Here is a 16,503-nt window from a genome sequence, read left to right as displayed (position 1 = left end):
TATCTTCTCCCATTCTGTAGCTGTCTTTTGATTTTCCTGTTTCCTTTGCTGTGCAGAAGATTTTTAATTTCGATGAAGTCCCAATAGTTCATTTTTGCTTTTGTTTCACTTGCTTTTGAAGACATGTCAAGCAAGAAGTTGCTGTGGCCAGTGTCAAAGAGGTTACTGCCTACGTTCTCCTCTAGGATTTTGATGGATTCCTGTCTCACACTGAGGTCTTTCATCCATTTTGAGTCTAATATTTTTTTGTGTGGTGTAAGAATATGGTGCAGTTTCATTCTTCTGCATGTGGCTGTCCAATATTCCCAACACCATTTGTTGAAGAGACTGTCCTTTTTCCATTGGATATTCTTTCCTGCTTTGTCAAAGATTAGTTGACCAGAGAGTTGAGGGTCAATTTCTGGGTTCTCTATTCTGGTTCATTGACCCATGTGTCTGTTTTTGTGCCAGTACCATACTGTCTTGATGATGACAGCTTTGTAATAGATCTTGGAAGTCTGAAATTGTGAAGCCATCAGCTTTAGTTTTCTTTTGCAATATTCCTCTGGCTATTTGGGGTCTTTTCTGCTTCCATACGAATTTTAGGATTGTTTGTTCCAGCTTTGTGAAAAATGTTAATGTATTTTGACAGGGACTGCACTGAATGTATAGATTGCTCTGGGTAGCATAGACATTTTAACGGTATTTATTCTTCCAGTCCATGAGGCTAGAATGTTTTTCCGTATCTTTGTGTCTTCCTCAATTTCTTTCATAAATGTCCTGTAGTTTTTAGAATACACATCCTTTACCTCTTTGGTTAAGTTTATCCCTAGGTATCTTATGGTTTTTGGCACAATGGTAAATGGGGTCAATTCCTTAAATTCTCTCTTGTTAGTGTACAGAAATGCAACTGACTTCTGTGCATTGATTTTATATCCTGCCATGTTGCTGAATTCCTGTATGAGTTCTAGCAATATTGGGATGAAGTCTTTTGGGTTTTTCACATGAACTATCATGTCATCTGCAAAAAGAGAGAATTTGACTTCTTTGAAAATCTGAATGCCTTTTATTTCTTCTTCTTGTCTGACTGCGGAGGCTGGGACCTCTAGTACTATGTTAAACAGCAGTGAAGAGAATGGGCATCCCTGTCATATTCCTGACTTTAGAGGAAAAGCTCTCAGTTTCTCTCCATTGAGAATGATGTTCACTATGGCCTTTTTGTAAATGGCTTTTATGATATTGAGGTATGTTCCCTTTATCCCTACACTGTGGAGAATTTTAATCAAGAAAGTATGCTGTATTTTGTCAAATGCTGTTTCTGCATCAATTGAAAGGATCATACAGTTCTTGTCCTTTCTTTTATGAATGTGATGTATCATGCTGTTGATTGCAAATGTTGAACCAGGCTTGCAGCCTAGGAATAAATCCCACTTGGTCATGGTGAATAATCCTTTTAATGTACTGCTGGATCTTACTGGCTAGGATCTTGGTGAGAATTTTGGCATCCATGTTCATCAGGGAAATTGTTCTGTAATTCTCCTTTTTGATGGGGTCTTTGTCTGGCTTTGGGATCAAGGCAATGCTGGCCTCCCATAGAAAGAGTTTGGAAGTTTTCCTTACTTTTTTTTTTTTTTTTTAAACAGCTTCAGAAGAATAGGTATTAGTTCTTCCTTTAATGTCTAGTAGAATTCCCCTGGGAAGCCATCCAGCCCTTGACTCTTGTTTTTGGGAGATTTTTGATTACTGCTTCAATTTCCTTGTTGGCTATGGGTCTGTTCAGGTTTCCTATTTCTTCCTGTCTTGATAGTTTATAAGTTTCCAGGAATGCATCCATTTCTTCCAGATTGCCTAAACTGCTGGCATATAGTTGCTCATAATATGCTCTTTTTTCTTTCTTTTTTTGGTTAAAGATTTTATTTATTTGACAGAGATCACAAGTAGGCAGAAGAGGCAGGTGGGGGCGGGGGAGGGGAAGTAGGCTCCCTGTCGAGCAGATAGTCTGATGCAGGGTTCTATCCCAGGACCTGGGATCATGACCTGAACTGAAGGCAGAGGCTTTAACCCAATGAACCACCCAGGTGCCCGCTCATAATATGTTCTTAAAATTATTTTTATTTCCTTGGTGTTGGTTGTGATCTCTCCTCTCTCATTCATGATTAATTTGAGTCCTTTCTCTTTTCTGGGGGGTAAGTCTTAAAGATTTTTTTTCAGACATTTTTTTAAAAGTCATTTTTAAATTTAGATCTTTTTAATTCTTCCAAAAACTAGCTTTTAATTTCATTGATCTATTCTACAATTTTTTGGTTTCTATCTCACTGATTTCTGCTCTAATCTTTATTATTTCTCTTCTACTCAGTTTAGACTTTATTTGTTGTTCTTCCTCCAGGTCTTTTCAGTGTAAGGTTAGTGTGTTTATTTGAGACTTTCCTAGTTTTCTTTTTTTAAAAGATTTTATTTATTTATTTGACAGAGATCACAAGTAGGCAGAGAGGCAGGCAGAGAGAGAGGGTAGAAGCAGGCACCCCACTGAGCAGAGAGCCCAATGCGGGGCTTGACCCCAGGACCCTGGGATCATGACGTGAGCTGAAGGCAGAGGCTTTAACCCAGAGTCACCCACGCGCCCCAGAAAATTTCCCAATTTTCTGAGAAAGGTTTGTATTGTTATGTATTTCCCTCTTGGGACCACCTTTGCTGTATCCCAAAGGTTTTCAACAGTTGTGTTTTCATTTTCATTTGCTTCCATGAGTTTTAAAAATTCTTCTTGTATTTTTTGGTTGACCCATCCATTCTTTAGTAGGATGTTCTTTAACCTCCAAGTGTTTGAATTATTTCCAAATTTCCTGTTGTGACGGAGTTCAATTTTCAAAGAACTGTGGTCTGAAAATTTGTAGGGAATAATCCCAATCTTCTGCTACCAGTTGAGACCTGATTTGTGACCCAGTATGTGAACCATTCTGGAGTATGCTCCATGTGTACTTGAGAAGAATGTGCATTCTCTTGCTTTAGGAAGAAATGCTCTGTATATATCTGTGAAGTCCATCTGGTCCAATGTGTCATTCAAAGCCCTTGTTTTCTTCTTGATATTCTGCTTAGATGATCTGTCCACTGCTATGAGTGGGGAGTTGAACTCCCCTACTATTACTGTATTATCAATGTGTTTAATTTGGTTATTAATTGGTTTATATAATTGTCTGCTCCCAAGGTAGGAGAATATTTATGATTGTTATATCTTCTTGTTGGATAGACAGTTTAAGTGTGATTTAGAGTCCTTCTTCATCTCTTTGGTTTAAAATCTAATTTGTCTGATATGAGGACTGCTACCCCAGCTTTCTTTCAATGTCCATTAGTATGATAAATGGTTCTCCATCCTCTCACTATCAATTGGGAGGTGTCTTTAGGTCTAAAATGAGTCTCTTGTAGATAGCATATGGATGGCTCTTGCTTTTTAAAATTCAATCTGACACAATGTGTCTTCTGTTCACAGCATTTAGCCCAATTACATTTAGTAACTATCAAAAGATAATGAATTTAGTGCCATTGTATTACCTACAAAGTCCCTGTTTCTGTAGATTGTCTCTGTTTCTTTCTGGTTCATGTTACTTTTGGGCTCTCTCTTTGCTTACAGAATCCCTTTTAATATTTCTTGCAGGGCTGCTTTAGTAATCACAAATTCTTTTAGTTTGTTTGTCCTAGAAGCTCTTTATCTCTCCTTCCATTCTGAATGACAACCTTGCTGGATAAAGTATTCCTGGCTGCATGTTTTTCTCATTTAGTACCCTCAATGTATCATGCCAACCCCTTCTGGCCTGCCAGGTCTCTGTGGATAGGTCTGCTGCCAGTTTAATATTCCTACTCCTGTAGGTTAAGAACCTCTTGTCTGGAGCTGCTTTCAAGATTTTCTCTTTATCGCTGAAGTTTGCAAGCTTCACTAATGCATGTTGGGATGACGATCTACTTTTATTGATTTTGGAGGGGTTTCCTTCCCCATATTAGCTAAGTTCTCAGCTACAATTTACTCAAATATACTTTCTGTCCCTCTCTATTCTTCCTCTGGGACCACAATAATCCAAATATTGTTTTGCTTTATGGTTTTGCTGATTTCTCAAAGCCTCCCCTCATGGTCCCTAGTTGTTTTTCTCTTCTGCTCAGCTTCCTTCCTTTCCATCATCTTGTTTTCTATATCACTAACTCTCTCTTCTGCCTCATCTACCCAAACTGTTAGAGCATCCATTTTTATACTGCATCTCAGTTAAAGCATTTTTAAAAAAAGATTTTATTTATTTATTTGACAGAAAGAGAGACAGTGAGAGAGGGGATACAAGCAGGGGAAGCAGGAGAGGGAGAAGCAGGCTTCCTGCTGAGCAGGTAGCCTGAGGTGGGGCTTGATCCCAGGATGCTGGGATCACGACCTGAGCTGAGGGTAGATGCTTAACGACTGAGTCACCCAGGTGCCCCTCAGTTAAAGTGTTTTTAATTTCAACCTGATTAGATTTCAGTTCTGCACTAAGAGATTCTCTAGAGCTTTTTATGCTTTTTTCAAGCCTAGCTATTAACTCTGTAATTGATATCCTGAATTTCACCTCTGATATCTTACTTGTATCAATACTGCTTAGATCTGTAGCAGAGTATTACCTCTGGTTCTTTCTTTTGTTGTTTATTCCTCCTTCTAGTCATTTTGCCCAGAGAAGAATTAATGAGTGAGAGAACAAAATCAAAAATATCAACCACAACCCAAGACAAATACACACTAGAAAAGTCTGAAAAGGTCAGAAACCAAAAAAGAAAAGAAAAAGGAAAAAAAGAGAAAAAAAGAGAAAAAGGAGAGAATATAATCTCCCAGGTGGACAAAACAGAGCAATCCACTTGGTCCTGGGTGTATTTTGGTCTGTTTGTTAGAAGACACTAAATCCCAAAATTGTAAAGAACACAAAACATATATATACAAAAATAAAAATTAATACAGGAAAAGGAAGCCAAAAAGGAAGACTATATTTATAAAATATAATTATAAAAATTAAAAAAAAAGAAAAGACTTCAAGAGTTGCTCCAATAAGAAACTAGTTGAGAAGGAAAAAAAAAAAAAAGAAAAGGAAAATTTAAACTGAAAAATAAACGAATCATGAGGAAAGAAACCCTTGAATTCTATATACTATTTTCCCTATCCCTGGAGTTTGGCAGTTCTGTGTGCTCTGTAAACTTGGCATCTGCCTGATGTTCCAGTTGATCTTTCGGGGGAAGGGCCTGCCACCCTGATTCTCAGGTGTCTTTGCCTGGGGAGAGTAGCACTGCCCCTTGCTAGGGTGTGGGCTCTGAGTAAGTGGTTTCCGGTTGCTTTATGTGGTTTTTGTTCCCAAAAGGCTTTCTGTGCCACGCTAGATGAGAATAAAAATGGGTCGATCTCCAGCACTGGAGCTGAAAGACTGCGGTCCCTCTCCCTTTAAGGAAACCCTAAGGTAAGAGCAGTCTACATTTTTGTGTGTACCAAACTCTGCAGGCTCCTGTGGCTTGCATACCCATCAATTTTCCCAGGGGAGGGAGGAAAGTTGCGCTAAGCCTGCTGCGTACCCCACATGGGCAGCAATACTTTTTTTTCCTAAAAAATGTTATCATTTTAGCTTTCCATTTAGTCTCAGCTCCATTTCAAATTGGTTTTAGTGAATAATGTGACACAAAGCTTGAGGATCCTTTTTCTTTCTACACCAGAGGTCCTTTGTTCCAGCACCAATTGGCTGAAAAGGCCTTCCTTTCTCCAAAGAATTGGTCTGGTGCCTTCACTGAAAATCATTTGACCATATCTGTACGGGTCTCTTTCTGGATTTTCCACTCTTATACCAATACTGTCTGGATAACTGTGGCTTTCTATTAGAAGTCTTGCTATCAGGTGGGTAAGTTGTCCAGTTCTGTTATCTTTTTCAAAACCGTTTTAACTAGATTGCACTTCCCTATAGATTTTAGAATCGAATTTGTCAATTTCTACAAAAAAAAAAAAGTCTGCTGGGATTTTGACTGGGATTGCACTGAGTCTATAGGTACTTTTGGGGAGAACTGGAACCCTAACATGAGTATCCTAATATCAGTCTTCCAAACTATGAACATGATATTGCACACTTTTCAATAAATTTTTTCCCAAAGGATTTCATGGTTTTTTAGGTTATTCTATTTGGAGATTCTGTAGGCTTTTCTAATATAGCCACATATGTAGCTACAGTCATACCTGTGAACGAAGACAGCAGTCTTCAACCTTTATGCCTCCTTTTTCTTCCCTTCCTTCCTTGTGCTAGCTACAAGGTCCAGCATGCTGAATTCAAGTGGTAAAAGCAAACACTCTTGTATCGTTGCTGATTTTGGGGAAAGTATTTGCTATTTCATAGTTATTTCATACTATTTCATAGTATTTGCTATTTCATAGCTGAGAACAACTATTTCTAGCTTGCTAAGATTTTTTTTTTTAAAACCGTGAATGATAAATGCAAACATAATGGAACCTATCTGCATCTATTAAGAGAATGACGATTTTTCGCCTTTACTGTGCTAAAGTGGTGATATTACAGGGACTGATTTTCTACGTTAAACCAACTTTGCATTCCCACTCTACCTGATCATATGTGTTATCCTTCCTATATGCTGCTGTATTTAATTTGCTAACATTTTTTGAGGACTTTGGGAATCTATGTTTATGATGGATATTGGCCTTTTTTTTTCTTTTTTAAAGATTTTTTATTTATTTATTTGACAGAGAGAAATCACAAGTAGACGGAGAGGCAGGCAGAGAGGGAGAGAGAGAGAGGGAAGCAGGCTCCCCGCCGAGCAGAGAGCCCGATGTGGGACTCGATCCCAGGACCCTGAGATCATGACCCGAGCCGAAGGCAGCGGCTTAACCCACTGAGCCACCCAGGCGCCCCGATGGATATTGGCCTTTAATGTCCTTTTCTGGCAATGCTCTTATTTGGTTTTGCTCTTAGGGTTATGTTTGCCTTAAAAACTGAATTGGGAAGCATTCCCTCTTTCTCTATTTTCTCCAAGAGTATGTGTAGGATAGGTGTTATTTCTTCCTAAGTGCTATAGAGAATTCCCCAATGAAGCCATTTCAATCTGGAGTTCTGTGGGAAAGTTTCTGATAATAATTTAATTTCTTTGATAGATATAGAACATTCATATATTCTATTTCATTCTGTTTCAGTTTTGGCAAGTTGTGTTTCTCAAGGAATTTTTCCATTTCCTCTAAATTGTTGAATTTATTGGTATAGAGTTATTAGTAATTTATTCTCTTAGCGTCCTTTTGATTGCAGTAGGATCTGCAGTGACAATTCTTCTTTCATTCCTGCTATTGGTAACTTGTGCTCACTTTCTTCCCGATTAATCTTGTTAGGAATTTATCTTTTTTTTTTCCTTTCAAAAAAACAACTTTTAGCTTTATTAATTTCCTTGATTTTATTTTCTATTGCATTGATTTCTGCACTTATTATTTCCTGTCTTCTACGTTCTTTAGGTTTCATTTGCTTACCTTTTTCTAACTTCTAATGTAGAAACTTAGAACCCTGACAGTGAATCTCTTTTCCTTTCTTATATAAGCATTGCAACTAAATTTATGTAGGTTTTCAAGCAATGTGTTCCTTGAGGTGAAGCTCAAAATAGCCTGAGAGGGAATTGACAGGAGATACTTCTTAACTAATCATTCCCAAGTTTTCTGAGAATTGGTAGAGATAAGAAAAGGAGTTCAGGATATTCCTCAGAGATAACAAACTTAGGAAATGAAGAGAACTTTGAAAGAAAGATTTATAGCTGCTTATGAAATCGGTGCCAAGGACAAGCTTGGCAAGAGATTAACTTTTTATATAGTTTGTCAAATCCCTCAGATCACATAGTATTATTTCATCAGGAATTGTAAAGAATTTCCCAGCCTTGGGTCCTAGAGCCATATTACAAAATAAGAATAAAACTTGCACTGTACCTTTTCTAAATTTGGGCTTTATTTTTGAGGGTTCTTCCTGTGATTTGCCTCCATCTTGAATGGGGAGTACCATGTAGCACATCAAATCAAGGACTTTTTCACATGTCATCTAAAGAAGATCAGATGAAAAGGTACCAATCTGAAATTTTCTCATTGAAAGCAAATCAACAGAATACTAATATATGTGTAGCGGACGACTGGGCAACGTATGCACATGGAGGTCTGTAGCACTATCTCAAGACTCTGTGAGACCATTACCGTTTGCTCAACAGCAAAAATGTAGAAAAGGTAACTGAGATTGAATCGAGGTACTAGACTTTTGGGGGAATAATAACTCCTTCTTTGCTGTTAAAACGAAAAAACAAAAATGAAAAATCAGTCAAGTATTAACTAAACCCCCAATGCGTTTAACAGCACAGCGGCATCCAAAAGAAGTAGGCCCATCTTAAAGGCATTCACTAACTCACTGAATAGAAAAATCAAAATGGGACACAGAGTACTGAAACACACGGTATGATATAGAGCATAATGTAAAATGAAGGAGAAACAAGGTAGGAAGATTTTCCTTATCTCAGCCTTAAAGGGACGGAAGAATTTAGAATGTGAAAAAGAGAAAAAAGGGTTTTAGTGGAGGAGAGAAAGCTGTGGGGAAGGGCTGAGTATGGTTTAGGTGATTAGGTGAGGGAAGGAGGGCGGGCTTTAGGCAGTAACACAGACAGAACCAGCCTGATGTAGTGCTGGTGGCTGAGGGAGGCCTCAAGTGCCACACTGGTGTTGGGGGGAGGGGGATTGCTCTCGATCTATAGTGAGTGAGCCATCATCTATGGTCTACCTGTTCAAATTCTAATAACAGCTGGATTCCAAGTGGGGAACATGTTCTATGCATTTAGCACAACCTTCTTATTATCCCCATTTTACCGATGAGGAAGTAGAGTGTTAAACCCATGCTTCCCACCCTTTTCCATGTCTTGACGGATCCAGAAATATTTGTAAGGCTGCTCAGAGCTGGCAGAATTAACTGGGGGCTCTGGCTGCTAACTGAGAGGGTTGGTATCTTGGCACATCCAGGGCCACAGGGTTGTGAATCTCCAGCTTGAAGAGCTCAACAGCTTGGTAGTTCAGAACTTGAATGCTGGAGTTAAACAGTTTGGTGAGGTAACTTGACCTTTGGTGAGGTCATAGAGCTAAGAGGTGGTGGGGCCATGATGTGGGCTGCAGAGTCATATGTCCACCTCCAGCCAATATCTACTGTAAATCCTTTCTTGACTACATGGACCCCAGTGAAAACACCCTTTCCTGAATGCCTACTGTGCATATGTCAGGGCATACCACTTAGTATTTGATTTTTCACTGTCTTCAATAGATACTTGCACTTTTCTCTGTAACTCAAATTGTATGTCCTGAATCAGGGATCCCCCCATTTCCCATACCCTGCTTATATGTCCACCCCCAGCACACAGTTCAACTCTGGACACTGAGGAAGTCAGTACTTCTGTTAAGGGGAACAATGACAGCAATCTCTTAAAAGCAATGACCTTAACTCAAAGATGGAAGAAGAACTGGGGCAAAAAACTCCATTCAGAGCAATGGATTAGAGTGGTGGCCAAGGAAACAAAAGGTACTACACCAAAGATATTAGCTTTATGCTAGAAGAATCAAAATGATTAGGCAGAGTTAAGAGCCAACCATGACCTGAGAGTTTCATACCTAATGACAAGAGAACGAAGGAAACGCACATCTGGACTCGCTGGGTCTGAGCTGAAGACAGACAGCTGAAGGCAGCTGAGATCCAGGAGGCAGGTTAAGTTAGAAACCAAGGATAAAGGCCTAACGGTGATCAGCTTTGTCTGAAGCCCTCAAAAAGAATGCGTTTGCCCCGCTTAATTAAATCTGTTTATTTTATATTCCCTAGTGTGATGCTGAACAGCAGTGCCTTGTGTAACTGTCTAATTCTACATGATATATGGACATCTGAGTGGGTAAATATGTGCTCTCTTTCAAGTTCTCAGGGAATTCACTGTAACTTAGAATTAGTACTTGATAATTACATAATGATGGAAGAAAAATATTTTCAATTTTCAGTGCACATACTTAACATGCTCTCTGTTTCTTCCTAATTATCATCATGGCAAATTATAAATCATATTTCAAAGTTCAAGTTTAAAAACTTTACTCAGGGTTACTAATCACAAAGTAATCCACTTAACACATAGAATGATGAGAAAGAAATCAGAGTCTGTGTGTTCAGTTGTGGCCTTGAACTTATACAGTAAAAAGAATAAAGAATGTGCTTATATTTTAATTGAATTCAAACAATTATTAATAACTGAATTCAAAGCTGTGCCGACTTCTATGGTCAGTGCTATGAGAGAGTCAAAGGTAAAGCACATGGTCTGCGCCTTGTCGTAGGAGGGGCTCACAATCACAGGGAAACAGACTTGAGTTCGTAGCTGCTCTGCAGCACCATGAGGTGGACTGCAGAGTCATATGTCTCTGTATGCTTCGAGAGCAGCGGGAAGGCACAGAGGGAGAGAGGGTCTTACCCAGACTCCGTGCTGAACACAATCCCGGTGCAGAGCTTGACCTCACAACCCGGAGATCACGACCTGAGCTGAAACCAAGAGTCAGACACTTAACTGACACGCCAACTCTGGAGACTCAGGGCATCTGATGCTCAGAGAAGCTAATGGCACTCCTCCATTTCCCACTTAATAAATGCCTCTTCTGTCCAAGTACAATAGCACTGATTCTGCTCTGAAGGGATTCCAGGTAAGAAAGTGAAGAAAAATAGAAGCCATCCTCCAACAAAATGGAAAAAGGAACAGGAAATCTGAAAAGTAGCACAGCCTAACTTCAAGGAAGCTGTAACTAAAGAGAAAACCAAGTAAAATAAAATTATCAAGATTTTTACTAGCAGATTAGGTGACAAAATCTAGGCAGAAAAAAATCCTATCTCAAATAGACATGCACCAAATTAAAAGGCCACTCTAGGAAAAGAGGAAGCCCTGTGCACACTACTCACTCTGTACTCCCCCAGAGCAAAGTGGCAGGTTGCGAGCTGGATGAGCGCCCTCTGATGTTCCAGGGTCCCCTGTCCCGTGATCTGCGGCTGCGGAAGCGATCCCTGGAGAGCTGCGAGATGGTGCAGGCTCGCTATTGCTTTTTTATACTGACCCTAAGAAAGACGTAACAGCAAGGAAGTGAAAAACATTGCCGTTAAAAAAAAGTTTCCAGGGGGTGCCTGGGTGGCTCAGTCATTAAGTGTCTGCCTTCAGCTCAGGTCATGATCCTGGGGTCCTGGGATTGAGCCCCAGATCAGGCTCCCTGCTCAGTGGGAAGCTTGCCTTACCCTCTCCCACTCCCCCTGCTTATATTCCCTCTTTCGTGCTCTATCAAATAAGTAATTAAAATCTTTACAAAAAAAAGTGTCTCCAGAGTTGGGGTGCCACAGTCTTGGTTTCAGCTCAGGTCCTGATCTCCGGGTTGTGAGGTCAAGCTCTGCACTGGGACTGTGTTCAGCACAGAGTCTGCTTAAGACTCTCTCTCCCTCTCCCCCTTTCCACCGCTCTCTCTCAAATTAGTAAATAAATAAAAATCACCAGAGTTAATGAAGCATACAGATAAGGTAGCTCTGCTTGATGTTCTCAGGAGGAAAAAGGAGACTTAGCAATAATCAAACCCACTTATTTAAAGCTAGGTAGAGTGTTCTCTATACAGGTACTTTATATGTACAAAGATTTTTCTTTCTGGTCTTAATTCTTTTTTTTTTTTAAGTTTATTTATTTTTTAGTCATCTCTACACCCAATATGGGGCTTGAACTCATGACCCTGAGATGAAGAGTGACCCTTCTACCGACAGGGATAGCCAGACACCCTGGGTCTTAAGTCCTAAGATTAAATAAAATAACAAGCTTTTGGATAAAATACATTTTGGATATACCATTTCTTACAGATATTTTACTAATAATACCCTTTCTCCTTTATGTAGGATGGAAGCAGCAACCTATCTGTTCCGACTACAGAGGTTAGAAGCTCTCCAATTTCTTAGGGAATTATTAGCTCTCTCCATTCCTCCCAGGCCTAAGTGGCTCGAGAACAGGAGAGCAGAGCAGAAGGACTTCACCAGAGTGGACAGAACGACGGGTGAGATGTATACATCTCTTATTGGAAAGTAAAAATCTTACTTTTACAGAGGGGTATGGCTGGACATAGTGAAAGTAACAAGAAGATGCGGCCTTGTCATTTTCTTTCTTTTTTTGAGATGAAAGGGGACCATCATCCCTCTGCCACTGAAGACAGAACACGTCTTCATGGTATGACTAGTCTACAGAAGGAACATACACATCTTGCACGCTATGGTCGGTTCATGAAAATCATCATCCTATACAGACACAGGAACTTAAAATATACATTACCCTACCTGATAGATGATCATGTCAGTGAGGAAGATTCTTAACCAAAGCCAAGTATCTGTCTTCCATGCCAAACAAATTCTTGTAAATTCTGAGAATTCAAAAGTAAATTTACATGTTAACAGAGGCAGGAAAAAAACCAACCCAGCAAAACAACGGAGAGAAACTTCCAAAAAATGGACAGTAATTATCGACCTTGATTTCTAAAATAATGATCTAGAATTTCAATTAGATAGTAAAATTAGAATATAATACTTTTCAGTAACCCACAAGTAGCATTTTTATTAGGCCTCAACATTTACGAAGCACATATCGTATCCCGAGAGCTGTTCAAAATATTTTTCACATATTACCTCCTTGTAAATTACTTTACTCTCCTCAGAAAAAGATAGTTTTATTTTCAGCCAGCTCAGAAAACAAAGATAAAAAGCTAAGAGTTTTAATCGTTTTTTTAAAAAGCCAAATTATAACTAAAAGAAAACTACTCCTCACCCCGAAAGGTCACATACATGTTTATAATTCTAGATGTGACCAGGACAGAGGGAGTGATGCTCTCTACATAGAAAAAATGACATGACACACCAGACCGAGGGTGCTGCATAGGTACGTGATGGCAGGCCAAGGGATCAAGGCCCACTGGCCAGAAGTACAGTAAAAATACACTGTTGATTCAAAGTAGAGTAAAAATCCATACCTTAGCAATGTACTAGTGATTTCTAAGTAATGAAGAAATACTTAATAGTTGTATTCTAAAAGGAAAACAGGCTTTGGGTAGGGTGAGTTTTTCAGGCAATGGAGTTGGTGTAGATAAAAATAGCATTACCTTTTGTAAGATCAGCTACACAGGACCTAAGAAAGATACAAGGCAGGACAGAACAACTAACAGCACAAAACAAACCCAGCAAGAAAAAGAAAGGAGGCCAGCAGTACGAATGTTAAAAGACCAAAAATCTCTCCCTCAAACTCACCCCAAGTCTAATTATAATAAACACTCAAGGGTAGAAGCTAAGACGTAAATGATCATTTGAATATTTTTTTTTATCATTTTAATATTAATAATGCCAAGAGTTTTACTCATTTTTTTAAAAAAGTCAAAAAAGTCTACTCAAGAAAGATTTCTGTTAACTGTGTGAACTACTATAAGCAATTTAGCTTTCAGTGTCTTGATGTTTCAAGAACAATGCTTTCTTAAGCACAATCATTTTATATAACACATGAAATAGCACTAATGTGAAAGCATGTTCTTACCCTTGTCAAGGAATTCTAGGGAGTAGAGCAACTCCCAGCTCTCCCTGGCTAGCTTAAAGCTCTCGAGCACTTCAATAGAGTTAGCAAGCTCCGCTTTATTGACTACGATGTGACGATTTCTCCCTTTTGCAGAACAATCTTCATCGTCTGAACTCTGCTTAGAGAAGGTGAACAAGGTGATTAACTTAAAGTCATATACAAGTGACACTTCAACAACACAGGTTAGAACTACACAGATCTGTTGACACATGGATTTTTTACAGTCCAGCACTGTAAATGTATTTCTCTTCCTTAAGATTTTCTTAATAACATTTTCTTTTCTCCACCTTACTGTGTTATAAGAATACAGCATATAATACACAGAACATACCAAATATAGGCTCATCAACTACTAACGTTTTTGGTAAGGCTTTTGGTCAAAAGGAGGCTACTAGTAGTTAAGTTTTAGGGGAATCAAAGTTATACAGAGATTTATGACTGTGCAGGATGGGGGTTGGCACCCTACCCCCATGTTGTTCAAGGATAAACTACTCGGAAATTATGTTTATTATCACCAATTCTGATTATTGTATGGACTTTATATGAAAGGATACTATCATAAGGATAATTTCTTAAACTTAACAATTTGGCTTTAAAAATTAATGCATAAATTTTCTATCTTTTCACTCTCACACATTCAATTTTACCTTAAAAACTAAGCTTATGTTTTTCTGATGATAAATTCTAAGCTTATGTTGGTTTCTAAGGAAAGCTATGGAGTTAAAACTTCCAACAGTTTAAAAAATATAAGTGTTATTAAAAACTCCAAGTTAGAGTTTTACATTCAGAGATACAGCTTACGTGGCATATGTTTTATAGTTCTTTTTTTCAATGTGTGAAATAATTTAATTTGCTTCCAAATAAGTTTATCATGTAGAGGAATAAAATTAAAGCCCAAATGCCCTAAGAATCGGAGAAATGACTCTTACTAATCTTTTGTTCCCTATACATCCCTCCTCCCACGGCCACCTCTCTAGCTGCGCTCCCCACTGCACGGTGGTGGCCAGGAACTACGTTTGCCTGCATTTACCTAGCAATGCCTTCTGTATTTACGATAAAGAGCCCTACTTTTCTTGCTCTTCATCTCAAGAAATATAAAGCCAAAGAGAGGTCTCAGAGAACTGCAACAATGTAAGTGCCAGTGAGCACAGTCAGACGTTTTGCCAAAAAACAGTCAAGGTAAAACAGCTCCATTTAATTTTACTTTGCTGAGAATTTCTTGACCCTTTCATTCTACCTAGGCTATTTGACTAACTTAATGACCCCAATTAAATTCTCCCTGAAGATTTTCACCCAACTACGCTCATTTGAAAATATGTACAAATATTTCAGCTAAAAGCTCCATTCCTCAAGCTGACCTCAGAAAAAATAAGCACCTCCCTCCCCCCACCCACCAGAATTTCTCCCCCCACTTTCAGAGCCTGGTATTCTCCTGCTAGTCCTTGATGCCTGGGGACCCACTCTACTTAGCTACCCTATTCTTACCCTCCCACAGTAATGACAGATACCCAGATCCCTTTCACCATCAAAACCTATTAGGTGTCCTACTTCATCAGGGTCCAGTTCCTTGCCACATGTTGCCAATCTAATAGGATATACTGATATGAATGGGGTATTCTCTGTTCCAATTTTATAGAAAACATTCCTGCCTCAAAACAAGGTTGGAGTTTACAGAAGGAACCTCAGATGTGAGACTCGTTTCCAAAGAGTTTCTAAAATTTAGAGAAATTGATTTTGAAAAGCAGAAGTACACTCTGGAGTTCTGGGCGGATGCTGTAAGTGAGAACCCTGACTACAGGGAACATACACCAAGTTTGGGCGGGTGGAAAATGCATGGCCCACAGGAAAGGACAGTCCCCCAGCTCCAGCCACCTGGCACGTCACGTGAGCCAGACAATGAGGCTGGGTGGAGAACGTATGCCCGTCTGAAGTGGGCAGCCTCCACCTGGCCCCAGCTGTGAGCCAGCATCGGGGCCAGTGTATCAAATATTCCAATTATTAAGGAAGTCAGACATCTCAACTGTTATGAGAAATCTCCCAATCTCCAGATGTTCAGTTATTAAAAGCAGCAGAACACCATGGGTAAAACAAGATGTATCTCTAAGCGGAGCTTTATGTTCTCTGCTGCGATGGCTCAGACAGGGTGGGACTTGCAGCAGGTTTGGGGGCAGACTGTGGGACAGAATGAAAACCAGGAAAAAATCTGTTAATAGAGTAAAAACTAAAATGGATGGAAACCCATGTTGGGCCAGAGTTTGAGAACAGGGCCTGCTAGATGACCCATGAGAGATGAGACACGGGAGGAACTGGGGAGCCAGAGGGTTTAAACAGCTATGCCATGGCCTGGTTGCCGAGGCTGAGAGGGAAGAGTGGGAATTCACTCATTCACCAGCTGCAGCTCAGGCACTGTCCAGGGTACAAGACGGACAGTGTCCTTGGCCCCACAGAGCTTGTACAGAGCTCATCAGGAGACACAGACAGTAAACCAGCCAACGAAGAAACAAGAAAACAGACAACAATAAGGGCGATGCAGAATTAGAGTAACAGGAAGAGAAAAGAAAACTGGATGGGTATTTCGAGGAGGCCTCAGAGGGAGAAATGCCGGGCTGAGAGCCGTGACAAGGACACAGCCTGGCAGAGAGATATACTCCAACCTTAGGGCACAGCTTGGGGGTAGAGATCCAGGGGCAGAAAGGGCCTCAGAGCACTGGAGGTGCAGAGAGAGGCCAGCACGTCTGCGGCGCACAAAGGTTTGCTCAGTAACAGGTTTGAAGCCATGGTGAAGAGCTTGGATTTCATTCTGAGCATGATGGAAAGCCACTAGAGGTGGTAAAGCAGCGGAGTGAGTCTGACTCAGGTCTTAAAAACATCACT

The 16,503-nt window shown here is 39.8% G+C and overlaps 1 protein-coding gene across 6 annotated transcripts in view; it reads right to left on the bottom strand.

The window, feature by feature from the left end:
* The window catches only part of INTS10 (integrator complex subunit 10), a 38,223-nt gene that overhangs the window by 11,476 nt on the left and 10,244 nt on the right, over positions 1-16,503 (bottom strand). For 3 of the 6 annotated variants that reach the window (XM_082715159.1, XM_082715161.1, XM_082715157.1), the window contains exons 10-13: positions 13,591-13,744; positions 12,351-12,433; positions 10,953-11,105; positions 7,931-8,039 (exon numbers count right to left, since the gene is read on the bottom strand). In XM_082715159.1, the coding sequence (XP_082571285.1) occupies positions 7,931-8,039; positions 10,953-11,105; positions 12,351-12,433; positions 13,591-13,744 (499 nt within the window). Of the gene's footprint in view, positions 1-7,930; positions 8,040-10,952; positions 11,106-12,350; positions 12,434-13,590; positions 13,748-16,503 lie in introns of all 6 variants that reach the window. The other 3 variants (XM_082715160.1, XM_082715156.1, XM_082715158.1) reach the window with 1 other exon arrangement.

This window comes from Mustela nivalis, assembly GCF_964662115.1.
Source record: "Mustela nivalis genome assembly, chromosome: 20".
Classification (NCBI taxonomy): Eukaryota; Metazoa; Chordata; class Mammalia; order Carnivora; family Mustelidae; genus Mustela; species Mustela nivalis.
The sequence above is the reverse complement of the archived record's forward strand: the minus strand, read 5'-3'. Positions and strand labels throughout refer to the sequence as shown.